The 26,494-nt window shown below is 43.8% G+C and overlaps 1 protein-coding gene across 3 annotated transcripts in view; it reads right to left on the bottom strand.

The window, feature by feature from the left end:
- Positions 1-26,494, bottom strand: part of PNPLA7 (patatin like phospholipase domain containing 7) — a 242,711-nt gene that overhangs the window by 22,507 nt on the left and 193,710 nt on the right. For all 3 annotated transcript variants that reach the window (XM_067561557.1, XM_067561556.1, XM_067561558.1), the window contains 4 exons: positions 17,516-17,672; positions 11,043-11,159; positions 7,252-7,321; positions 1,143-1,259 (listed from right to left, as the gene is read on the bottom strand). In XM_067561557.1, the coding sequence (XP_067417658.1) occupies positions 1,143-1,259; positions 7,252-7,321; positions 11,043-11,159; positions 17,516-17,672 (461 nt within the window). The remainder of the gene's footprint in view (positions 1-1,142; positions 1,260-7,251; positions 7,322-11,042; positions 11,160-17,515; positions 17,673-26,494) is intronic.

Below are 26,494 nucleotides of genomic sequence, written 5' to 3'. Positions count from 1 at the left end.
ACTGAGGTTCCCAGAACAGTTATGCATTGTGACAGCCATAAATCTGTAGGGCCAGTTCAGAGGCTAATCCAAACCAGAACTGAACTCTCACTATATATATGTCACCGCACAATCCAATACATCCTTCATTCTTGAGCCAATCCTCAACATCATCTCCAGTTACACCCTGTGCTGTCTCAGAATAAACAGATGGATAGCAGGCACAAGCAGAAAGATAGCTAGATTAGGAATTCAGACTTGCAGAGATAAGCTCAAACTGCAAACATCAGATCCAGTTTCAACATTTTGGGAGCATTTGTAGTTCTACCCTTAAGGAAATAAGGACCTTTTGCAAAATTTGGATCTGAGTTTGAATTTTTAACACCCTCACCACCCCCAGATGGGACTGCTCAGATTCCAGGCCTTTTACACCCAGGCTGCTGATTAATTATTTGTACACAGCTCATGGGAAATGCTCTATGAAAACAAATTTTCAAAGCATTGGATATTGTGACAAAAACTCTGACCTCGTCTCTTCCATAAACATTTGACAACACAACTAAAAACACACGCTGTTTAACGTTCCTGGCTTCATTTGGTGTTAAAATGTACAGCTGGCAAATGAGAAAAACATTTCAATAGGTTGATTTTGAGATTGAGTCTAATGTTTCAGTGAATTTAATGTTATGTGAATCTCCTTTTAAGATAGACGTTGGTTTGAATCTTAGACCCCAAAAGCAGCTAATATTTCATCACTGTTGCATATTTAGAATCAGTTCATATTTACTCTCTGTTCTTCCAGCAGATTAAAGGAAAGAGACAGACCATATGTTTATAGTTTTATTCCTTCTCTCCTTCCCAAACCTTTTTTAAAAATACACACTTGAATATTTTCTAATAAATATATTTTTAGCACATGCTTTTAAAGGAAACATTCCATCCCAAGAGGCCGTCTTGGAAAAAGCTGTATAACAACAAAGCAAAGGCCACATACCCAGAGGACAATGCAGCTCTACTAGCCACCGTGAGACCAGAACGGACTGCAGTGACAACTCCACCCCGCTTGTTGTTCTGGAAGGTAATCGCACTGACATATGGCTGTGCAGATGCAGTTTTACCATCTGTCTTCTTGATGAACTGCAAACAACTATCTGCAAACATACCTGGAAGATTGTTGATATAACCTCCATCCATCAAGAGATGCCCATCCTTTGGATCACAGAGAGGGGGCATATACCCAGACAGAGACATGCTGGCACGGACATACCTCCAAAGGGTACCTACGGCAATGAGAGCGAAGACATCCTTACTAACCTTTTATGGCAGGGATGGGTGAGGGTGGGGATGGCTTTCACAGTCATTACAAGTAATTTTGTGACAGGGTCGGATTACAGAATGTTATTAAAGCATATAAATGACTCCCAAATCATAATGCAGGCTAGGAAAAAGGTTACTTTGCCCCCAATTCAGCAAAGCACTTAAGATGATGCTTAAAGGAAAGCATGGGCTTAAGTGTTTTCCTGTATCACAGCCTCCACCACGAAGCATGCAGACAATGATGGTGGGGAATCACTAGCCTCAAGTGCAGCTGAAGGCCATTAACCCCAGGGAAATGCCACATGTGGCAGAGTTGTCACTGTTAGTAGGAGCTGAAAACATTGGAAACATAACTGACTTTTTCCCCCCAAAGATTCACCAGTATTTAGATTTTTAACAGGACACCAAAGACATCGCTGTAAACATGTGGGATTCGCCCCCCAGTTTTTAACAGCTCAGTCCTGCCCTGCCAAACAGCATCAAGGAGGCCCACCATTCAGCATGCTGCTAGCTGGCTGGAGGAGCACACCAGGGTCCTAGTTAATCTCTTGTGTGGATCCACCTGGTATGATTCCAGCTGGAGCTCCAGAAATATCCCCTTCTACCAGACCATTTTGAAGAGGCTGGTGGAGGTGGGCATCCGTCAGTCTAGTGAGCAGTGCAGGAAGTGCATCTAGCACCTGAAGCTGTTGTATTATAAGGCCATGGATGCAAATGGCAGGTTTGACAGGCAATGCACCGTCTACAGGCCCCTGCAATGGGGAGCTAGACTGGCTGCTTGCCACCACCCTGAGCACAGAGCCCACCATTCTCTATGACATAATACTGACCGTGGGCGGTCTCGCATGTGATCCAGCATGAATGCAAAGCAGGGAAAATAAAATTTAAGGTCTTTCAATCTACTTTTGCAATTATTCCTTGCAAAACAATTAAAAGATTACAGGCCTTGCAAGCATGAGTGCAAATCTTAGCAAATTCCTTTCTGAATAACTCAATACTGCTGGTTGTCCCAAGTCTGCACAATACTGCAAAATCTCCTTTGCCTAGAAAGATGGAATCCCACCACAGGTCTGGGAAACAAAGCTCCTTTTCCACTCTGGGACCTCCAAAAGATTTATATCTTCTGGCCTGAAACAATGTTACAACCAAAACTGGTAACACTGCTCTTGCTAGAGCTTCCCCTCACCTTCTCTCAGCCAAGCCCAGATTTGTAAAACATTGTTAATGAAAAGCATATCTACGGAGCCCTGCGCGGACCCAAAAATGTAGATCCGATCCGCATCTGCCAGAATAAACTTTTATCCACCCCGTGAGCTGTACTCCATATTTTATCTCTATTTGCATCTGCACCCTCAGCAGCAGCCCCGGGGCTACCAATCAGCTGTTTGGTGGCCAGCCCCTCCCATGCCGCTGATCAGCTGTTCTGCCCAGGTTGGCCAATCAGCTATTGGGTGGCAACCTGGAGCTGATAGCTGCTCCAGCCCCGTCCCAGAAGTCATGGGGGTCCTGGAAAGTCACAGAATCAGTGACCTCCAGGACCATCTGCATCAGATCCACGATCCACAAAAAACCATCCACGGATTTGCAGGGTTCTACGTATCTAATTCTTCAGTGTGTCTGTGGGCTGCCAACATTAGCTGTAATAAAAGGATTCCATAATGATAAAACTATAGTCTGGTGTTGATGCAGAACATAAAACAGGGGTGGGAGCCCTCTCTCTTTTTTATATCATGACCAAAAAAAATGCTCTTTCGCTGCCTCGCCAGACACTTCCACTTCAGACAGACTGACCCTGCCAGCTGGGACTCTTGTGGGTAGGACCATCTATCAGTGGGGAAGTGATTAATGTGGGAATTTTGGTAATATTTTTCTTATTCGTATGCATGCCTTAGTTTCCCCCGGGCTTTGCGCTGCTATGCACTTGTCAATTCTGTATGTGAACAGGCAGCCGATAGGCCTGTAATGGCTGTGTTACTGTTTTGGTTTTTTTTACTCTTAGTTTGCTTAATAACTTGAATAGCTTGTAGAATAGTTGCTTTGTTGGGTGCTTCCTAAAGGAAGGAAGAGCCAGGAAGCTGTGCACTAAGCTTTTAATAAAGTTGCAAAATCTCACAAAGCCCTATACTAATATTAAATCTATGAAACCTATAGTTGCATAAAATCTATAACAAACTGGCAGTTGTAGAGCAGGATAGTACAACAGTAAAATTTAATTAACAATTACAGACGGCCAACGCGGCATAACATCTCTTCATCGATATCGCCCTGCGTTCCAAGGATGTGGGAAGATAATGCATCCCTTCCTTCTTTGCCTGCCTGGACCCCAGTGATGCTGTGTTTACTTTCTGGTTGCCTGCACTGGGCCTGCAAACCAGCAGTCTTTTTCTTGAGACCACTCGATATGAATATATTCATCTTTACCCCCACATATGTTGTGCAGAGTGCACTAGGCCACAATAGTACGGAAGGCATCGGCCACATCGTCAGACAGTTTTACAGGCAGTGTCACCTTGTCTTCAGCCTGCCAGGCACGCACTCCACCACCACCCGTAACTGAACCGTCTCTTGCAAGACCTTTGATATCAGGGGATGGTTTCATGAGCAAAGATAGGAATGCAAAGGCTGGATCCCCGAAAATGACGGTGGGGAACTGTCATTAGGAGGGAACAAAGTCCCTGCTTCTCCCACCAGGTAAAGGCCAGATCTCCTCAGCACCCAGCCATTATGCACTTTTCCCCTTCTCCCCCAAGGGGTGTTCATGAACCTGCCTTTGTGACTGTCCAAGGCCTCTAGAACCTGGGACTAGCACATTTAGGGTTGATATATTCAGTTAGCCCTTCTGCCAAGCAAACTATGGGCACATGTCTGCCATCAATGGTCCCAGTGCAGTTGGGAAACCCCATTCTCCAAAAGCCAGCTACTATTTCAGGCACATTTCTTATGCCCACCACCTGTTGGGAAAGCCACAGTGAAAACTGCCTCACAAACCTCCACTAACACAACCCCAACAGTGGACTTGCCAACACCAAACTGGTTCGCCACAGACCTATAGCAGACTGGGGTAGGTGGCTTCCAGGAGGCAGATGCAACCCACTTTTGGATTGGCATTATGGTTGACCTCATTCAAGTGGTCCGACGCTGGAGGATCAGAGCAAGACCCTTGCACAGCTCTGCGAAGGTCTGCTTCATCATGCGGCAGTTCTGGAGCCACTGCTGGTTGTCCCACATCTGCATGACTATGTGACCCCACCACATTGTGCAAATTCTCTTGCACCAGAAGCACCAATCTACACACGTTGAATCCTCAATAACTGTGGCATTCAGGTTTGTCCAGTCTGCTGTGAAATACCCTCCAGGTCCTGCTACCTTCTGCATTTGAGAAAATGCTCCCCAAATGCCATCCAGTGTTGCTGAACATCTGCTCTGCTGGATAAATGATTCACCCGTAAGAAGGAGCAGCTCGTCCACTGCAGTCATGCCTTACTCTGGATGGAACAGAGATGTCTGAGTAATGTGCAGAGCCGGAAATGCCTCAGCTAAATATGGCAGGTTAAAACCTCTTCTGCACGGGGAGCCAGGAAGAACAGAAAGTTCTCCCACGATACACCACTAACGAATTCCTAGAGCAGCTTCAGTTGGTGAGGCGCTAAGAACTCTGGGATACACCCCCCAAATCCAAGCACTAAACATGTGTAGTTGCAACACCAGGTGGACATGGATACGGGCACGTGCAGCTCTGCTGTGTGGAAACTTGGCTGACATGTGCCGGCCTGTGGGTGAGCCAGGATGTGGGCACACGCTGCACTGTAGACACACCCTCAGATGTTTCCTAAATATTTCCAATTATCTCTGTTAATAGTACTGCAAAGCAGGCAATTATGACTTGTTAGAAGCAGGAAGATTTAATCAGGCAGGAATTGATTGGATCTGCTTCCTACAAAATGTACTGCTTTAAAGCTCCTATTTAGTTATTTTCTCTCCCTTATAATTTCTTCCCTATTCAGGTTTGCTGCAAATTGCATTTCCAAACAAGCCAAGTACAAATGTCACTCTCCCACCAAGGGGTGAAGCTTCATTTTATTAATGTTAAATTGGAGTTGCAATGTTCCCTCCACAAGCTCAGTTCTCAACAGTTATCCCTTAGCACTTCAGACTTCAAATCTTGCTGGACAATCTGGGTGTGGAGAATTTTGCATCTAGAATTCTTTTATTAATGGTTCTTCTGAGCTGGGTATTGATTTGGTAGCAGGTATGAAATTGTAACGGTGGTTCTTTTTGTCTATCAGAGGCCAATGCTGGTAGGACGTTTGCTCTTCATTACCTTTGGTTATACGTTTATTTGGGATCTCTAGATGGGGGAAAAGTTGGCATTTTGGATCTCATCTAAGAATACTGAAGATTGAATAATGCTTGAGGTGGATGTGTTGGGAGTTTTCCCCTCTATTTTTTTGATGCATTGACTAAATTCCAGAGACCAGTCCGAGCAATTCTTAAGGTTTCCTCTATGCTTTAATATTCTATTATTTTAAAACTTATTCCTGGAAAAAGGAATCTGTGTTCTCAAATGCCAGGCAGGACATATCTGAATTAACAAAACAGATACAATGGTGGGGGGATGGGGAGAGAGCAGGAAGATGTGCCAGCAGGAGCCAGCACTGATACGATTTTACAATGCAGTATTTCAGAGATGGGCTGCTTCACAGCATTAGAGGTCTCTCCACAAACCATTCCACCAAGATAAGGTTGATGGTTATCATAAGGTCAATTTCCAGCAATGCCAAGTGGTAACTCATTACATCTCAGTGAATGGGAAGCAATTCCTGAGAGAGATTTTTGGCACTTGAAGAGCCCAGTTAGCATCCCCTACAAGAGGAGACTGCAAGGGAATGCTGAATGAGAGAATAAAAGGGAAAGCTCCCAACTTCCTCTTATCCCTTTGCTCTTGCAAGTGTTTAGAAGGAAGATGTGAGAATCAGCCGGGTATGTTTTACTGAAAGAAAACCAGAAGGGATCAAAGCCACATGATGCAATGGCTGGTAGAGAGCAAAACCTGTCACTATTTCCTATTAAAGAGAAAATCACCTGACCATTACAGAACAAGAACACTGTGTTGTGAGAAGCGGCTAAACTCTAAGCTACACCACTACAGCCTTGGAACACTCCAGCATGGTGTAGCATACTTGCAAGTTTTTCACTTTCCTACTAAGAAGCAACCCATAATAGGCATTTTCTCTGACAGCCCAGTTTAAAAGAAGCAGGGAGAACTCAGCCATATTTTTAACGGTTTTGAGAAAAAACACAGAAAAGGACAATAATACGGAGCCATACAGAGGTGAAACTAACATTGCATAAGCAAAAAAGTCAACAAACCCAATGGGTCTGGTTTCTCATTTACACTAAGACCCTTTTATACTTTTATAAAGTATCTTTATAAAACCATACATCTTTTTTAAAAATAAAAGATATAGATATATTTTAATATTATATATGTGTGTGTGTGTATATATATATATATCTTTTATAAAGATTCCTTTACAGTGCCAGACAAATAGAGGAGCCTTATTGTAAATAAGCATCTGACCCCACATCTCTTCCTGGGAAGAATAGCTAGATTCATGAGCTTTTATTTTAATGCATGATTTTTACAATTAATTCTGATTTATGGGAGAGTTTTTGTATTTCATTAATATTTTTTATGAACACACTGAGGTCAATGAACTAATTTACTCTCAATGCACTGAGTCATCTCGCCCATTTCCATTCCTCCCAGTGCTGTAGCTCCGTTATCTGTGTGCAACCCTGCATCCTGGCGTTCAGCAGGTGCCACTGAAAAGGAGGAAGGAAAACTAAAGGGATAGGAAGGAATGAAACTATACAGAAAAGCTTGCATTCAATCATCACCCCAGGCTCAGAGACCTGCCTCCCCCCGGCAGAAGACTGTCTAGACACACTTACCATCTGTGTGGACCCTCATGGCTGAGGCAGTAATGTCAGTTGTGATAGTGAAGTAAGGAATCCACAGATCCTGCAAAACAGGAAGTGTCAGTTTTACAGTCATCCATCATCCATTTTCTTCCTTACATCCTGGACTTAAGCTGACACACAATTCTAACGCAGGAATCGAGGAGGCACACTTTCATCTTGATACACAGAGACATACACGCATAAATCCCAGCACACAGAGATGAAAACACCAGCCAAATGTGCGGGGCTAAAAACCTGGCTCTAGAGCAAACACTTTGTGTATATGCAACTTGGAAGAAAAGCCATGTTCTCTTTTCCTAACACTAATGACATAATATTTCCAGGAGAAGCAGCACATAAAAAGGTATGTGAGATTCTCAATATACAGTTACAATATAGGGCATAGCAAATCAGTAAGTCATGTTTGTACAAGTTCGTATTTACTCCAAGTTATGCTAGTCTATAGCATCAGCATTCTTGACAGCAAAACCTGTCTTATACATTTACAGATGAGAAAACAGATGCCCGGTAGAAGTGAGTTTTTAAATGCAACAAATTGTACTGGAAATTTTGGGGGTGCTTTGAAATAGTCTTTTATGTCAAGGGTTTGCCCAGTGGAAATACTCCTTAGTGCAAGTCTCACAGTTACTTTTAGGAGACATTCTTATATTCACAACCCTGCATATAACCAGTTTTCAGTCTCAATGTCTACTAGCATGACTTTAACAAATGCAGACAAAGGTAATTTGTGCCTGTCTGCAGGGCAGGTGTAATAGTGATTATGGGGGTAGCTGAGTTCTATAACTGTCCATTGTGTATCATTGTCTATTTCTGAGGTGGTGACAGCTGATGTGTATAATGAAACTTGCCGGTGCGATCAAGGGAGAAGGGTGGAGGGGTGTACTCTCAAAACTACACAGTTTTATTTCCTCACTTTTGGGTGGAAATCTTACCACCTCTGACATCGATACTTCTTCAGACTCTGAAAAATGAGTACAGGATTTGGCCTACAACACTAGACACAGATAAATATATACAACTTCATGTTTTAAATTTGTTTTCTTCCTTACATAAAACATTCTTTTCTTTGACACAGGAAAGCCCAGGAAATCAGGGCAGAGATATAGACTCAGAGATGTAGACCTTTTCTAATGACACCATGTATGCAAGAGACATGCTATACCACAACTGCATGTAATGCTGGAATAGCACACTAGGGGTGAAATCCTCACCCCACTGATGTCAATGGGAATTTTGCCAATGACTTTAATGAAGCCAGGACTTCACTCCAGATCCAAGTATATTTTCCTCCATTCCATCATCCATTTCTCTTCAAAGCTCCATTCAATAATTCTGTTAGGGACTGAATGCGGCAATGTACAAAGGCCTTCTGAGAGGTGCTGGGTGCTCTCCACTCCCACTGATTTCACTGGGAGCAGAAGGCGCCTAGCATGCCCCCAAAACAATCAGCATCCGGCAGTAGTATGCCCTTTAGCTGTTCCAACTGTTTCATTCCTGTCACAGAATATTACATATTTTCCTACTTATGCAATCTGGCCAACATAGGCCACCACGTTCTTATCGATGATGTTCAAGGCACGAAGACCTCCAGGAAGTTGAGTCATTCTGCAGTCCTCAACAGTATGCGTCATGGTTTGTGGCCGCCCATGTAGACAGAGGGGGACTGTCTCTAAAATGCCAAAAAATTACACTGTAGCACAAATTCCACATCTGGTACAAAATTGGTTCCAAAGGCTCCATTGCCTTTGTGGTAAATCAAACCTGGGTTGACGTTGAGTGAGGTTTGAGACAAAATAATTATTTGTCACTTTCTCTGCAGATCATGAAACTTGCCACACGTCCTCTACCATAAATCCCTCACCCGGTAAACTTATCCACAACGGGAGCCATGAGGGCAGATGACTACGTGGTGGATTAAATAAGTCTTTAAGGGTAGATGTGGCATATTATGCAGTTTCGTCACAAGCATTGCTACCCTTTCCTCTCTGGAAACACTGGGCGGACCAATGTTTCAGAGAACCAGTAACCATGGTAAAGGAGTAGATTTAAGTGTGCCTGACGCATGGTGGAATTTAGTTGTACGTCGATCATGCATGCGTGAGATGAGCGAGCCCATACAGGAGTGCAGTACTCTGCCGCAGAGTACCCGAGTGCCAAGGCTGACGTGCGTAACGTTCAGGCATTGGAGCCCCATGTTGTTCCAGCCAGTTTTCTGAGCAGGGTGTTGCGCATTTTGATCATACTCGCTCTCTTTGTAAGTAGTCCTAGTATGTGAGAGTTCTATCCAATGTGACATCTAGATAGACCGGGTGTGAATCATGCTTTAGGCGCTGATCATGCTTTAGGCGCTGATATTCAGCCCTCTGCCCGCTTGTGCATGATAAATGGAAGACACTTGACAAAGTCTTACTCCCACTTGGTACCAGGCACCACCAATGACAATAATCAGCCATAGCTGCCATATCCGCATTCAGAACACTCAAGTATGTCAAAGGAGCATGTGACTGAGTGCCAAAGCATATGTTGTCTGTATAAACAAACCTGCGAGACCCAGTATATGGTAGGTCATTTGAGTATAAGCTGAATATAAGTTAAGTCCTTGCCAGAGGCCATTCTTCTGGTACTTCCAAGTACTTGTTCTATCACTAATATGCACACGGAAATGGCAATTTCTAAAAAACTGAGCCATTGCACATACTAACCAACCTGATATAGTTCTAGACAATTTCACCAAAAGGCCAGTGTGCCAAAACGTATCGTATGCTGTGGTCAGGTCAAGGAAAACTGAACCAGTCTTCAACTTATTTTGGAATCCATTTTCGTTGAAAGTTGCAAGTGCCAGCACTTGATGACATGTACTATGACTGTGGCGAAAACCAGCTTGCTCTGGTGCCAGCATGTCTTCCACAGACGGTGAAATTCTTTCTGAATCAGATGCACAAGCACCGTACAGCAGACACTTAGAAGTGAAATTGGTCTGTAACTTGAAAGCAAGTGTAGATTTTTCCCAGATTTCATCAAGGCAATTACTTTTGCTTGGCACCAGATTCTAGGTGATGTGGATTCTGCAGAACAACGTTGAAAAACCGAACGAGTCATTCCCAAGCGTGAGGACCTGGCCAGAGGGCTGAGCCTAATCTGAGAGCCAGAAAAGAGCTGCAGACAGTGGAAGAGAAGGCAGGGGGTGCTGAACTGGGCAGAGCTAATCCCTAGAATCACTAGAAGGAGACACCACCAGGCAGTAAGTAGAGGTCCCTGTGACAAGGTCACATGGCCCTGACTCAGGCTCTCAGCCAACTGGATTTTTTTGGCAATCCAAACAGAGGTAATTAAACAGATATTTTACCTACCATATGGCAAGTCCAAATTCCACTAAAATGGCATTCAAGGTCAATCCTCTCTCCCAAGCTGGTGTAATGTTCTGATAGTAGTTAGAGCCAGGGCCGTATTATCCATTAGACACAATAGGCACAGTGCCTAGGGCCTACGAAACTTTCAGGGCCTACGAAAAGTTCTCTTATATATAATTTTTTTTTAATTTAAAAAACTATTTATTAATCGCTTAAAATCAAATTAGTTATTTCGGTCAGGGGGGCCTACGAAGGCAAGCGTGCCTAGGGCCTACGAAGGTCTTAAAACGGCCCTGGTTAGAGCATGCTGGACATTATAAAGCTATTGTAAACATAGAAGAAGCAGACCTTTCTGTTACAGTCCAACGGGAGGAGAGCATTTATTACACATATAGCAAACAAGCAAGTTACCTCAATCTGTTTGTCTTTGAAGATGTTGCTGATGCCATTGTTAAATGAAGCTCCTGAGAACATGGAAGTTATTGGATATGTCAAGTCTAGAACAGTCTTAAACACTGAATTCATATTCTAAAAAGAGGAAGAAAACATTTCAGAGGTGAGTTATATGATGAAAACCCACTGAAATCCTCTTCATCTGCATTTTGAGTGAGGTTCTGTTACAAAGATGAGTGAGCTACTCTGACAAACACAAACCATCAAAAGAACCAAAAACACAAAAGCAAGAGTCACAAGCAATATCTGTTTTGTGGGGTGTCACAGATTAAAGTAACTTCAAACTCTGTATTTAGCTTCCAGTAAGGAGAGAGAAAAATACTCTTCTGCCTTTCTTGTAAGTCCACGCTAAAGTAGTAAAGTCTCTACAGTAGAAGAACAGCCACTGCCATTAGAGTTAGGTAGGCATTACCCTCCCAATCTATTTCTGGAGAGTGTGGAAGGTGGAAAGATTAGGGGACTGAGCCCTTCCAATGTTCTTTGTCTGTTTAAGCTTGAAGCTACAATGATTAAGTTTTACTATATTGTATATGATCTGTCCTGTCTTTACACAGAAATGACAATATAAAGCTAGATTATCATGACTGGGATACAAAGGGGTATGGTGAACATGGCTAGGAGAGGGGATTGGGTTTAAGGATTTCTAGCTCTATTATTGGCTCTGCCATTGTCTTATTAAGTCATTTTCAGGCAAGTCTATAATCTCTTTGTGCCTCACTTTTTAAATCCATGTAATTCCACCTTCCAGGGTGATGTCATGCCTAATTCATTCATATCTTAAAGAGCTTCAAGAGCCTCTCTATAGAAGTGTAAATAATTTTATTCCTGAATCAGCTAGCACATTCTTTATCTTTTGCTTAAAAACCAACACTTAGATACTATGATAATGGACCAGCCAGAGAAAACTTAACATAGTTTTATCCAGGGTATGTAGATAAATGAGTTTAGATTGGGCAGACAGGCAGACACTGTTAAATATCTTCAGTACAACAGGCCCAAACTGAAATTAAGCTTTCATGGAATCTCTTTTAGTTTCAGATTTGCTCAATCTTTGTGCTAAACAATGTTTCCTTCATTTAATTTACTAAGTGATTAATTTAATTTGAAAATCAGGAAGCATCCAATCTATTAGAATAGCTGCGTTATCTGGGCTTCAGTAAAATACGGACTAAAGAAGCTACATGTCTGAGTATATTATACCAAATTAAATTAAAATTCAATGCAAGACATCCGAATATGCAAATGATATCTTCTTAGTTCCTATGTCAATTTTAAACCCCAGACTAAGAGGATAATCTACCCTTTCTTTTCTCAAAGAAATAGGATTTTAATAGACAAAAATAGTTTTTCCTTTCCACATCTTTTCTATGAGTTAATGAACGGGCTTAGGCGGGCAGGAACTGGGGAGGATTAACACAGGCTGATGCACCAACAAGGCCGCTATGGCTGCAGTCCATTAAATGATTTGTAATCAACATCTAGTTGCCGCTTTACTCTAGCAAGGTTTTAAAAAAGTGCAGAATTCAGCAAATCGCACCAGAGAGATCATGAGCATGCTGTCGATGCACTCCCCAGCCCCACAGAGAGAAGGCTAAAACACAGCCAAAATGTGTGCGCCCTGCTGTGGCTTGCTGCTTTTCTTTTAAACAGCAGAGTTATTTATTGTTTGTTTACACACAAACTGTTACTGATCAGGGACTTTTTTTAAACTCCGCAGTTCGCCTTAAAGATTCCTTGACTTGTGCTAGGTCTGGGTTAGATTTGAAGCTGACATGAGAGTTCTCACTCGTGTTTGACTACCAACCCTGCTACCTCTCAGCTGTATGTGCTGCCACTCTGGCAGGTAAGCTTCCCACCTCCCACGAGTAGAATGAGCTCGCCTTTCCTTCAGTATCCTTGCCGGGTGTGCACGCCAATGCCTTTGGCAATGCTTGCATTCTCCTCTTAGTCTGTGTTTGTTTACATTGTTTTGTACTTGTGTCTGTTGTTATACAGGAAGATTTGGCATATTAACAAAATAAGACAGTGTAGGAAGTGAATGATTTACAACGTGCAGAACTACCTAATTAGTTTCTCCTTCCTAATGAGTGCTCTGTGCCTCCCACAATGAAAACACCACATGTGGCCCCCTACTTGTGGGCATCACACCCGCCTATGCTAGATGGCAGTCCCCACTCAGGTCATAGGCAGTGCTCTCCTATGCTCTGATCAGTGTTCTTCCCCGAAGCTATGTCACCTTCCCAGCATCCTCCATCCCTCTTTGATCTGCCCCAAGTCCCATAATGGGACTGTGGATTTAGACCTGCATCTGATTTTGCAGCGTTGCCCACAGAGGTTGGCTTCCTTTGTACTGCAAAACAACACATGGGCAGTGAGCCAGGCTGCAGAGGCCCCGCGTCGGAGCCAGAGAGTGGCAAATACCCTCAGTGTCCTGGCTAACCACAACCCCTCTCACTAGAACCTTTTGCATGTCTGAGGCTGTGTGCATGGCTCTGTGACGCATATGCCCAGCCACGCCTCTTCCAGCCTCCAACTCCTCACCATGGGAAAAATTTAGCTAACTAATATATAGGCACTAGATAAAACCCAAGTGATTAAGAACTGTAAATGGATCATACATATTTTGATATAATATTAGCATGGATTCATTACCAGCTTAAAAAAAAAACTTTGGAAACCTGTAACTTGCGAAGTTCAGGCGAACCAATGGACTAGAGCAGATAATTGATCTGCTCTGTGAGTTGCACATCCCATCTGCAGTTTAAAAATGAAAGCCATTATTTATTGGCTGCTCCATTATATCCAGAGATCCCATCAAATTAAACTATGATTTTCCACCCTAAAGCATACTAGCAAAGAGATGTCAATTCCTAAAAATACCTAAAAGCTTTTTTGTCCTGCAGCCATTTCTCATTTGGGCTGGTGCCACAGAAACCAGTTGAAGTTATTTAATACATCACAATAGAGACTGTAAATAACAATAGGCTACTAAACCCAAAACACGTGGTTCTAAACAGCCATAACCTTCAACGGCCATAGTTAATGGGAACTAGAGTAGCAGAAAAAGATTGTTTCCATAGAACAGGGGCTCTTCTTTAGCCTTTTTGAATCAGGTTGATTTTGTAAAAGATCTTCTCCCAGACCGTTCTCCTGTAGCAACACACTGATCCTCCCACTGACTGCTTCTTGAATATCTGGCCTCTTCTGCTGCCCCTCAGCAAGCCCACTGGAGAAGTTTTCCCAGGTTCTCATGAGGAGGACAGGAATGTTTTTGCAGCTTGTGGACCCTGGAACTTTGAGGGTGCTGATATTTGGCTGAGTCGCTGTAATAGACTCAAATTTGGCCTCTCTGTGTACAGTAAGGTATTTCAGGAACTCCCTAACAACTCTAATCGCTTGACACCAAGAGATGTGCTGGTGGATAATGAAGGAAGCCACATCAAAGCCTTGGTCGGAGAGAGGGTTGCTATAATTTGTGGTGTGATGGGGAATACATGGTAAAGCCACTCCTGCAAGATTCACAATCCCATAATCTTAAAAAGTTAGCCACTCTGGATGAAGATTCAAGGGCTTCCACTGCTTTGCATGGCCCAGAAAATCAGTTTGCTGAATCCAGTCACACTGCATACCATCCCCAGCAATGAGGCCCTCAAACAGAGCTGCCTGTTCTTATCGTGCCACATTTTGACATCTCCGTAAATAATTAAGCAGCCCCTGTTTTGCATGTGGAATGGTGTGTGCTTGTTGGAATGATTATAAAAATCCCAAGCAGCTCTTCAAAGCACTCTTCAATCATAAAATGCAATCAATACCTGGGTTTTATTTGTACACTGTAAGGGTAAGACTGTCTGGGTAGAAGTGGGGCCACTCCACACTTGATAATAGAAAAGTATTGATGCTAGGAATGAGCAGTGAGACAACACATACTTTGTGTATTAATAAAACTAGACTAAAATGTGGATGTACAATTTAAAAGTCTAGCCAATTTGAATGATAAATAACATTTGACACAGATGCAGCTCCCCTTCATCTCAAAGGTTTGCAAAGAAAGGGCTTTTCAGACAGAGGGTCATTGTCCCTCCACGATAACTCATTGTCCTGGAGGTGCAACACAGCAGCCAATCTTATGTTAGACGTGTGTGCATTGGAGGAGACTGGCATGCTCCCTCCCAACCCTCTAACAGAGAAGGGGAGACCGATCTATTTTTTACTAAAATTAAGTTTATTTCTACAAAATTACTGAGAGCCATTTTAATTGTGAGGCCTCTTCTGCCCTCTGAACCAATCACCTGTAATCACTGAGAAACCCACAATCTCTGCTTCCTAAAGACATCAAGCTCGAGTTAACACTCCAAGAGGCTGCAGAGATGGAAGAGTTACAGGAAGTTACTTAAAGCTGTTTTAATCCACAAAACCTTCAGGACCCCTCTTAAATCCCTCCATAGGGTCCCAGAATAACACCTCTGCCCTCCAGAGATTGTGTTGTGAAGGCAAGACACTGCAGTGAACACAGCATGTTGGGAAATGGGTGCAGAGTTAGAGCTGGGAGGGCAGGGACCGAGTGAACTCAAAGGGAGAGTGGGACGGAAGGGATTGCTATGGTAGCAAAAACAAGCAGAAAATGTGGGGAAGTTTGTGGGTTTTGTTATAAGGCATGAGGACACTCCCCTTGAAGTGACTGTGTGCGCATTTGTAAAAGCTGAGAACCCCCAATGGAGGGGTTTATTAAAATTAACGACTGTCAGTCCATCCAATTTGACAAGGGTGACAGGGAGGGCAGGAGGAACCATAATAAGCTATAGCCTTGGGCCAGGAGCTGACACACCCATGCTGCACACGAATAAAATCCCAGGAATAAAACCTACAGCAGGGAGCATTATTTGTGCACCTGTGATATTGGCGAGGAATGTAGCCAAACCCACAGCTGACTACAGTGGAGATGTTACTTGCAAAAGGCAATGTTAGAGTAGATCGGCAACACAGCAGCTGCAGATTTCTGTCTCCCACTTTTAAGTCTCAAAAGATCTAAGAGGACTGTTAGTTTCAATCCAGCTTGGATACTTCATCCAGTCACTTTCCTCTCATTAGAAAAAGCAAAATGGAAACAATTTTTATGTAAAAATTAGAAATAAAATAAATACATTAAATCAGAGTATAATAGGCAGATCTCAGGTGTAACCAATGCTAACTTTTACCGTCGGTCAGCTACAGCCAGCACTGCTGAATGCTAGTGCAGTCTTGTGGTGCTTTTTGAAAAAAAACCACCTTAATAAATAATTTCCCAAATAAATTCTAAATTGCTATTTAAGCCATCAGCACAAAGCTAAGTTTAGCTAAATAGTCCAGAGTTTTGTAAATTTAAAAAAAAATTCCATATTTTCCTCACTCACACAGCACCTGACCTCTGGACCCTGGGGCTACATTTTATATTAGACATTTGGTTCTTAGTTAGTTTAGAAAAGAATTACCTCAGTCAATCACTTCTACTCAAAAGAGGACAGCATGTGAAAACGAAAGAGAGAAAGTTATACAAAGAGCAACGTATTTGTTCAGACTTGGAAAGAAAACAGACTCCAGCACATAAAAAGACAAGAACAAAGATAAACACCAGCTAACACCTGTGCAAACATGTACATTCACATTCACAGAGTACGGCTGGGGTACATGCAGAAGCCACTGGTGGCTATTTCAGGACTTGGAGGATTCTCTCGCCTCTGCCCCTGCACTAGGCAAAGACCCTGAGACGGACGTGTCAAATACATAACACATTTGGAGTGACAGACTGGATGCATGATGGATAGCTTTGAGCATTCACTGTGAATACATTCATGTGATCCTTCCCTATCGCACACCCACTCCAAACCTGGCCACCCAGATCCACCTGTACAATGAGAGAAAGAAAAGCCAGGTCCACAGCAAGAAGGCAGCAGAGTACAGCACCAGTGTGAGGCACCTGTCCTACTGATGCAGTGTAACGTTACAAAATATGCTTGTATCTATGGGGAGATAATCAAGTCCAGCGAATGCCCTGAGAGAGCTTCGTTTTCCCAACAGATATGGTTAATATGCTCGATGATCAAAACATCCGACTCCTGACTTACGGAGATTGGTTCTGTACACAGCTGCTGACATACTTCACCCCAGTAGGCACCAGTTCTGTCTTTAGGAAGCATCCTCTAGTCTGCCCACAAAGCATCTCATGCTCTGTAGGACTGTATACTTTATGTAAAGTACTAGCAGCTTCTTATCTTTAACTGTTGCTAAAACAATCATATCAGAGCCATTTCAAACACCCTTCTTCACCCCCCTAATAGCCACACATCAGATTCTGACCTTGCTCTGCTCCTTTTATGCTGCCATGTGTTCTATGGCTAATGTCAAAACTCCTAGATATGAAAAGTGGAAAAGACAAACATATATTGTGTTCTTACCATTGCCCATTGCCTGGCTTTGATCCTCATTTGATTATAGCTACGCTCTTCAGCATACAGGGCACTCATGAACGAGCCAATGGAAGTTCCTCCAATCATATCAACTGGGATGCCTGCTTCGATCAGTGCCCTGATAATCCCCACCTGGGAGCACCCCCTGTGTCAGAAGAAAAAAAAACAACACTATTGGACAAGCAGAATTGCTAAAGGAAAATACAAACCATTATCCCCCAGAGGAAAAATTAGTCAGGAAACCACATTTTCTTTGAATTATACAAGCCATCTGTGACACAATATGAAACATAGAAATTAGAAATGGAAAAAGCACCAATGTTTTTCCATCTTCTCCCCAGTGTGGAATTGTTCACTACAGTTTCAAATGCTTTGCCCAGTCTAGTTTTAAATATCCTAGGTGATGAAGTGCGTTCCATTCCCTTGGGAGACTCTCTTACCATCTATAAATCTCACAGTTGTACAAACTTGCTATGCTCAATTTCACCCCATTCCTGTCACTGCCCCTTGGATTACTTTATACAAATCCTCTCTCTCCTTATAAGAACGGCCATACTCGATCAGACCAATGGTCCATCTAGCCTAGTATCCTCTCTTTTGATAGTAGCCAATGCCAGGCGCTACAGAGGGAATGAACAGAACAGGTGATCATCAAGTGATCCATCCCGTCAACAAAAACAATGAGAGTCCCGTAGCACCTTAAAGACTAACAAATTTCTGCGGGCACAAGCTTTCGTGGGCTGCAACCCACTTCGTTGGATGCATGAAGTGGAAACCACAGATAGGAAGAATATATATACATCCAAGGCTGAGAAACACAACAATGGGGAGGGCAAGTGTAACAAAGTCCATTCAGTTAGGGTAGATGAGGCCTATTCACAACCGTTGATTAGAAGGTGAGAATGTGTGAACAGTGACAATTACTTCTTGTCATGAGATAACCATTCCAAGTCCCTATTCAGACCCAGTTTGATTGTGTCAAGTTTGCAGATCAGTTCCAGCTCTGCAGTTTCTCACTGAAGTCTGTTTTTGAAGTTTTTTTGTTGAAGTATGGCAACTTTCAAGTCAGCTGCAGAGTGTCCTGGGAGATTGAAGTGCTCTCCGACTGGCTTATGGATGTTACCATTTTTTATGTCTGATTTGTGTCCATTTATTCTTTTGCCTAGTGACAGTCCGGTTTGGCCAATGTATGTGACAGAGGGGCATTGCTGGCACATGATGGCATATATTACATTAGTAGATGTGCAGGTAAATGAGCTCCTGATGGTGTGGCTGATGTGGTTAGGACCTGTGATGGTGTCACTAGAGTTGATGTGTGGGCAGAGTTGGCAACGGGGTTTGTTGCAGAGATAGGTTCCTGGGTTAGTGTTTTTGTTGTATGGTGTACGGTTGCTGGTGAGTATTTGCTTCAGGTTGGGGGGCTGTCTGTAAACAAGGATAGGCCTGCCTCCCACAGCTTGAGATGGAGAGTCCACCAGCTCCCTAGGTAACTCATTCCAGTGCTTCATCACCCTCCTAGTGAACATTTTTTTCCTAATATGCAACCTAGACCTCCCCCACTGCGACTTGAGATCATTGTTCCTAGTTCTGTCATCTGCCACCACTGAGAACAGCCTAGCTCCATCCTCCCTGGAACCCTCCTTCAGGTAGTTAAAGGCTATCATCAAATCCGCCCTCATTCTTCTCTTCTGCAGACTAAACAAGACCAGTTCCCTCAATTTCTCCTCATAAGTCTTGTGCTCCAGCCCCCTCATCATTTTTATTGCCCTCTGCTGGACTATCTCCCATTTGTCCACATCCTTCCTGTAGTGGGGGGCCCAAAACTGGACACAAACTCCAAATGAGGCCTCAGCAGTGCCGAATAGAGGGGAATAATCACTTTCCTCGATCTGCAGGCAATGCTCCTACTAATACAGCCCAATATGCCGTTAGCCTTCTTGGCAACAAGGGCACACTGTTGACTCATATCCAGCTTCTTGTCCACTGTAACTCCCAGGTCCTTCAGTGCAGTCACTCTAGATATACACTGTTGTAAACAAGGGCAGCATCTGATCCTTTTATTGTTCCTCTCTCAATTCTCCTCCCCATTCATTCACCACTAGACCTTCCTGCCCTGAACTAAGCAGAGTATTCTAGCTATGGCTTAACCACAGCCAGAGGATTCTATTGGTTTTAAAACTCTAAATGATGGCTGCCTTCGTTAGTTGTTCCTCACACCTGGTACTGATGGGTTTCTGTGCTCACACACCCGCTCTTTAACCTCATGTCTGAAGTCAGCAACTGATTTTGCTTTTGCCAAATGGAAGGTCCTACAGTGTGGAACTTGCTACCTACTTAAATCTCCAGCATTTGGGGATTTACTAAGATATGTTCATAACGTATTTTAAAGCTCTTCTTCCTCAAAAGGTGTTTTTAGAATGCCCAGTACTTGGCGCTAGGTCTGTCTTCTTCCCTTCCAACCCTTCTGGTTTCCCTTTTATAATCAGATACACACCTGAATGAGGGTATGTATAAAGAGAGTGGGATTTTATTTTGTTTTTACCACTCTGGATTTGTTTTTATTCTGTTGTACGATTCCCTGAGCCTCCTGGAACCATATAAAGAAAATTATTATTATTTCTACACGGTGATTTCTTACTGGATCAGCTTCTGTTGGTGAGAGAGACAAGCTCTTGAGCTTACACAGAGTTCTTTGTCAGGCGTGAGGAGAAGAGCTCTGTGTAAGCTTGAAAGCTTCGGTCTCACCACCAGAAGCTGTTCCAATGAAAGATGTGGCTTCATCCCCCTTGTCATGCTGATATCCTGGGGCCGACATGGCTACGACAACCCCACATACATATTATTTCTATGGACAAACTATCTCACCTATACGCCCTGTAATGATGGAGACACCCCATCCCCTCAAAATGAATGAGATTTCTCTTTACACAGAGGTTACATATTTAGTTAACTACCATGGCAGCAAGAGGATCAGAGGCATCCCTTTTGAAGAAAGGGTCTGTAAAAGAGAGTGGTGAGGATGGTTCTGTTGCTTCGGAGGGGGCTGTGTATAGACACTCATGCTGAACTATGCTTTATTCACAAGAGACTGATCATATGATGCTTCCAAGTCCCAACCTCCCAGAGTGAAAGGCCTGAATGCAGCTTCGCTATTGAATTTATTTAAAAAAAAAAAAATCACATGAAACTTTTCAACCACTAGTCAGAGCTGGCTCTTCCAAACCTACAATCCACATAAGCCAGGGCAGTCTGCCAAAGCAAGCAGCATGCAGGAGGAGGCAGTCAGCCAAGCAGCTAGCAGTTACCCTATATATATAATGTATAAATCCAGAGAAGACAGTCTGCATGTTGTGACAGAATAGTAAAAATGAAAGACTGGAGTAAGACCTCCCGCTAGCTAACAACCACCACCATGATGAAAGAAAGCACAGGGCGGCACAACAGTGATTGCACGCCTCTTGTGCGATCAGGCAGTTTCACATGGGATCCTTATTTGTGTCAGTGTCACCATGAAAATGACACATGGTAACTTACACTTGCAACATGCCCATTGTGCAGAGACACAGGTAACTTCTGCCAACCCTGCACACACCAGCAACAGCAGAGATGTGCAATAGAGTAGGAATGCATTGGGAAAGCCTTGCTTTCCTAACTCTCAGAGGCCTGAACACCCGTTACTCCCATCCAGGTCAGTGGGAGCAATGCATGCTTAGTATCTCTAGAAACCAGGCCAGCAGTACTTTAGATAGATATTGGGGGTGAGCTATGTTGCAAAAGGACCTCACAACTCTGACTGCTGTCCTTATCGTCAAAGCCATTTGTATGGGCACACTTCAACCGTGCTTTTCCTCTATCTACATCTTTACATCTTCCACTCCTTCCCCCTGCCCCCCCACACACATGCAGGTCTCTGTGTATCAAATAAAAGCTCTTCTCTTCTCCCTCTATCTCTGCAGGATTATTCCAAAGGGCATCCATTCCTAAGGAATTCCTTTGGTTGAGAGAGGAAATAGGTCTAACTGGTTAGCACGAAGAACCCAGGAGTAAGACTCATTGATTCAGTCTTCACTCTCCCCCAACTAGCTGTCAGTCTTGAACAAGTCAGGTGATTATCCATTCTAGGCTTCAGTTTCCCTGTAAAGGGAATGCAGTCCTATCTACTCTGCCCTCCTCTCAGGGCCGATGCTTGCAAAGTGCTTGAAGGACCTCAGATAAATGGTGTTACATGCTGCAAGTGCAACGTGTTATTTATTCTCCCAGCAATAATTACACTCCATTTTGGGGAAGGAGTGTGGTGTAGGTGGCAGGATAAAGGTATGTTCTCAGTATTCTTAGGGCAGGCCTATCTCGCCCCAAAACATACCACTTCAGCCATGGACTTCCAGTTTGGAGTTTCATATATGGGAGACCAACGTGGAGCTGACTCTACCTTTCTGGCAGAAGGTCTCACAGAAAAATTCCTGGTCACAAATCAGTCCTTTTCCTTAGTCCCTGGAGGAAAACGCCCCAGCATTTGCTGTAGGCTTTTAATGCGTGAAGAAATAGCTTAACTGGCAAAAGGAAAAAAAATCCTTCAGAGACAAGCACACGTGTATGCTACACTCGTGCCCAGCCACAGTACAAATCAGTGACGGCTCACTGGAAAAATGAGCAAATAGAGTAGGACATTTCAGATTAAACTGTCAGTAGGAATACAGACTGTCCTCCGTGCTGAGGTCAGAGAACTGAAGGGAAACAAAATTAATACAAAACAGATCCTGCACGCTAAGATTTTCTTCTCCTTAAATTACATTTAAGCTTCAATAAGCTGCTCTCTGTCAGCATCAGGGGGAATAAAAACATAGAGGGCAGCATATGTTGAGCAGAAGGGTCATTACTTTCCACACTGCCTCCAGTTCCGGACATAGCATAGCAGAGATGCAGCAATCTAATGTTGTATTAACTTCCGAAGCCCATTTCAATTTCAGAAGGGAAGAAACTTGAAATTCAGTCTCACTGTCCTCTAATAGACTCATCAAGGTAAAATAAGCAGGTACCATTTCCTTTCAAATCAGCATTTAAGATAAAATCAAGGTCAGGGATGCTACAGAACAGCATTGGGTGTCTACCAAAAGCCACCCTGGATTTGGCTATATTGTCTGCTACACGGAGTTCCCGAAGAAATTAGATGAGAGAATATTGTGAACGGGATTTTGCTCAAAAGAGATTAAAAGGGGCTATCCTACAGCCTAAACATCTGGATTACGTCTTCCACATCCTTACAAACTTTGGCCACAACAACAGCAGCTTTGCGTTTCTTTAGCCTCTTTAATCTAAGAATCCCAAAAGCACTTTGCAAACTTTCATTAGGCCTCGCAGCATCCTTGGGAGGTAGGCACAGATGGGTATAATATACCCATTGAAGAGATGCGAAATCTGGCACAAAAAGAAGTTAGGTGACTTCACCTAAATCTTAATGAGTCAATGAAAGAGCTGGAAATTGAACCAAGGAGTCTTGAGCTCCCGACCTCTGCTTTAACCACTAGTCCACACTCTGTTCCTGGAAAAAGCAGCAACAGTTCTTGGAAAAGAGCTCTGGCTACTGCATTTGTGCACAGCTAGGTCAGTCAGCGTGGTATATTGAAAATACTGTATAACTGGTTTATCACAGCAGCAGCAGGACTAAGAGTAAGAAATACAGGGAGCCCTGTGCCAGAACACTGCAATATTTATTTATTTTGGTGTTTTTCAGATGCCCCACCACAGTTTCTCTGGGCATGTGCACTAGACAGAAAAAAGATACAAAATTAGCATAACAAGGGCTGATTAAACAACAGATGCAGAGAGGAGGCTATAATGCACCTCTCCATAGTCTACCAGCACCTAGTATAAAAGAAGAAGTTACTTACCTGTAATTGGAGGTTCTTCAAGATGTGTATGGTCCCTATCTGTATTCCACTGTGGATTATGCAAGTGCACCATGTGCCTGGAGTCAGAATTTGAAAGTAATGTCCATGCATACGCCCTGGTTTGCCTCGTGCTCCCGAGGGAGATGATAAAAGGCAGGGTGGACCGACTGCCTCTTCAGTTCCTTCTCCACTGTGAATCAGATAAGATCCAAAGCAGAGGGGAAGGAGGACTAGTAGTAGAATATATATAGGAACCACACATCTTGAGGAACCTCCAGTTACAGGGAATCTCACCACCTTCTTCGAGTGATGGTCCCTATTGTATACCACTAGGAAAGACTGACAGGCAGTACCTACATAGTTGGACAGTGCGAGGATAAGGACGGCAGCGTCAAGCAGAGAACTGCCATCCCAAATGAGGCATCAGCATCCGAATCTTGTAGCAGAGTGTAATGTCTTGCAAACGTGTGGATGGAGCTCCATCTGGCCGCCTTACAGATGTCTAGGAGGGATACATCCTGAAGAGACACTACAGTCATGGCTTTGGCTCTTGTGGAGTGTGCTTGTACCCCCACGGAGTGGGAAGGTTCGAGAGCTGATGGATATCTGGTTGCATATTACTCTATTTGCAAATTCTCTGGGTGGAGATGGCGTGACCTCTGAGTCTCTTTGCTATAGCAACAAACAGCCTCATGCACTTTCTGAATGGTCTCTGCAGGTAAAAGGCCAATGCCTGTCAAACATCTAGAGAGTGGAGTCTACACTCTTCTTCAGACACGTGTGGTTTCAAGAAGAATACACGTAAGTGAATGGATTGGTGAAGGTGAAACGACAAAGCTGCTTTAGGGATACATTTGAGGTGTAGGTGTAAAGAAACTTTATCTTTGTGAAATACGGTGGATGGAGTGTGTGCCATCTTTGTTCCAAGTTCACCAACCCTCCTTGCTCATGTGATGGCTATGAGAAGGGTAACCTTCGTGGAGAGGAGCAACATGAAGCAAGTCACTAAGGGTTCAAAGGAGGGACCGGGTCAGAACAGAATGAGACTCCGAGCCAGGTGAGGTGTTGGTTGATCCCAAGGTTGCGTGGGTCTCCTGGGGAGTGGCAGTAAAGGAAGAGCAGTTCCTTCAATGGTTCCAAGTCTCCTGAGGAGGAAAGGGCAGACTCAGGTTCCAACGGCCGTACAGTTAGTGCTGATGGGGTGGTATAAATGTTGTATGGTGAGATAAGCTCTGTCCCACTGGCAGGTTTCTAGGAAGTGATATAGGAAGGAATTCAGGATTCAGGACAGCAAAAGTGTCCTGAGGTGCGGCCACAGATCCAGATCTCCCCAGCGTAAGAGGGACTCTTTCTGTCTGGGCCACCGGTGCCAGTTATGAGTGTGGTATCCGCAGGTGATCCGCCTTTGCTAATGCCTGAGGATCAGGCATCTTTTGTGAGCAGCCTGGGATGATTGTACTGATGGACTGTGATGTGGAGCTGGCGGAGCCCTATGTTTCAGAGCTTTCTTATCGTGTCTATGGGACCTAAGATGTACAAAATCCTCCTGGGCTGAGCCGGTGGGTTTGCTCATAGGCATGTCAGGATCTTCAGAATGGACTTACAGGAAGACTTAGCCCCATCCATACGGGAGTGCGTCCTGATCTCCTGGCTAGGCCCTGCTGTGGGGCTTGTGGGGGTGGATCCTCTAGCACAGGAATTGGACTTCATAGCAGGAGGCACACTCCTCACCGATTCAGGCCTATGTATGGGTGGGTTCCCTGGCCTGGGTCTGATTGAGGCCTCATGGCTATCTCTGTGCAGTACTTATGAAGGTGAAGAGCCCGTCCTTCTTGGGTACGGCTGGGGAAGGACTGACAAATGCTACACCAAGCCGCAAGCTGAGCCTCTCCCAAGCAGTCAAGGCAGTGTTGGTGGTCATCGCTGACTGAGGATTGCAGGTAGGAAGCACAGCGTTTGAATCCCAGAGTTCTGGGCATAGTCTGGTACCCGAATAGGGTACGGAGGGGAAGGGGGGGACCCCAATAGCTTAAACTAATTCTGTAACTATTAAAACTGTCAAAACTATGAAATCTGTTAAATATCTAAAAGTACAACCTATTTACAGCTAAAATGCTACCGTTTTTCAGAAACGACGTCAGAGCTGAGGACAGTAAAGGCTCCAAGCGGCAGTGAGAAGGAACTGAAGAGGCAGTCAGTCTACCCTGCCCTTTATCGCGTCGGTTGGGAGTACAAGGTGAGACAGGGCACATGCACAGCCCAGCAGACATGACTTTCAAGTTCTCTGACTGCAGGCGCATGGTGTGCATGCGTAACTCACAGTGGACTACAACAGGGACCATCACTCGAAGAAGAATCTGGCATTTTGGAGATAAAGGGAAGCTGTCTCTGTACATGCTTTACTCAAACACTTTGTAGTAGTTTCATCTTTGCAGCACTACATTCCTATCTCTTTAAGTGACAGAGCAACTGATATAGAAAGAAACAAAGCAAACTACCCCAAACAGAACCAGAAATTGTACTTTTATTACCTCAGTGATGGGCATCTTAAGGCTTACGCAGCTGCAAACAACATATACAACTCTGCTCTGAAATCTAATCACTCTTCTGTCCCTGGGATCCTCGATGATAAGATTACTTCCCAGCTTTCATTACCTGAGATCAGCTTCCTATATGATAAGTTTGCTTTGTCAGTTACACAGATCAAGCTATGCAGCTCAAAGAATGAAGAGATGAAACCATCACATTGCCCTTTCCACGGCCAAGCACATGCTCGAAAGTGTTGATGGGGCCCTAGGTCAGGATGCCTTTAATAATTAAGCCTTATTAAAAGCAAAGTAGAGAGGGAAACCGGATGCAGTACTTGGATACTGTAGCAGCTCATTTTGCTTGCCTGCTGTATTCATATGGAGACAGCCTTAGAGCTTGCCTACACGTGCAGAGCATGTAGCTACACGCCACCGTGAAAGGAGGCTATGTTGTGTGTAGCTACACGCCACAGTGAAAGGCTCAGGCAGACAGAGCGCAAGTCTCCAGCAGGGAGGAGCTGCCAGAGCCTTTCCTCTGCCTTTCCTCTGCC

Source organism: Emydura macquarii, unplaced genomic scaffold (assembly GCF_026122565.2).
Source record: "Emydura macquarii macquarii isolate MOO-44397 ecotype Brisbane River unplaced genomic scaffold, CSIRO-AGI_Emac_v2 contig_2417, whole genome shotgun sequence".
Lineage (NCBI taxonomy): Eukaryota > Metazoa > Chordata > Testudines > Chelidae > Emydura > Emydura macquarii.
This window is presented reverse-complemented; position numbering and strand designations above follow the sequence as displayed.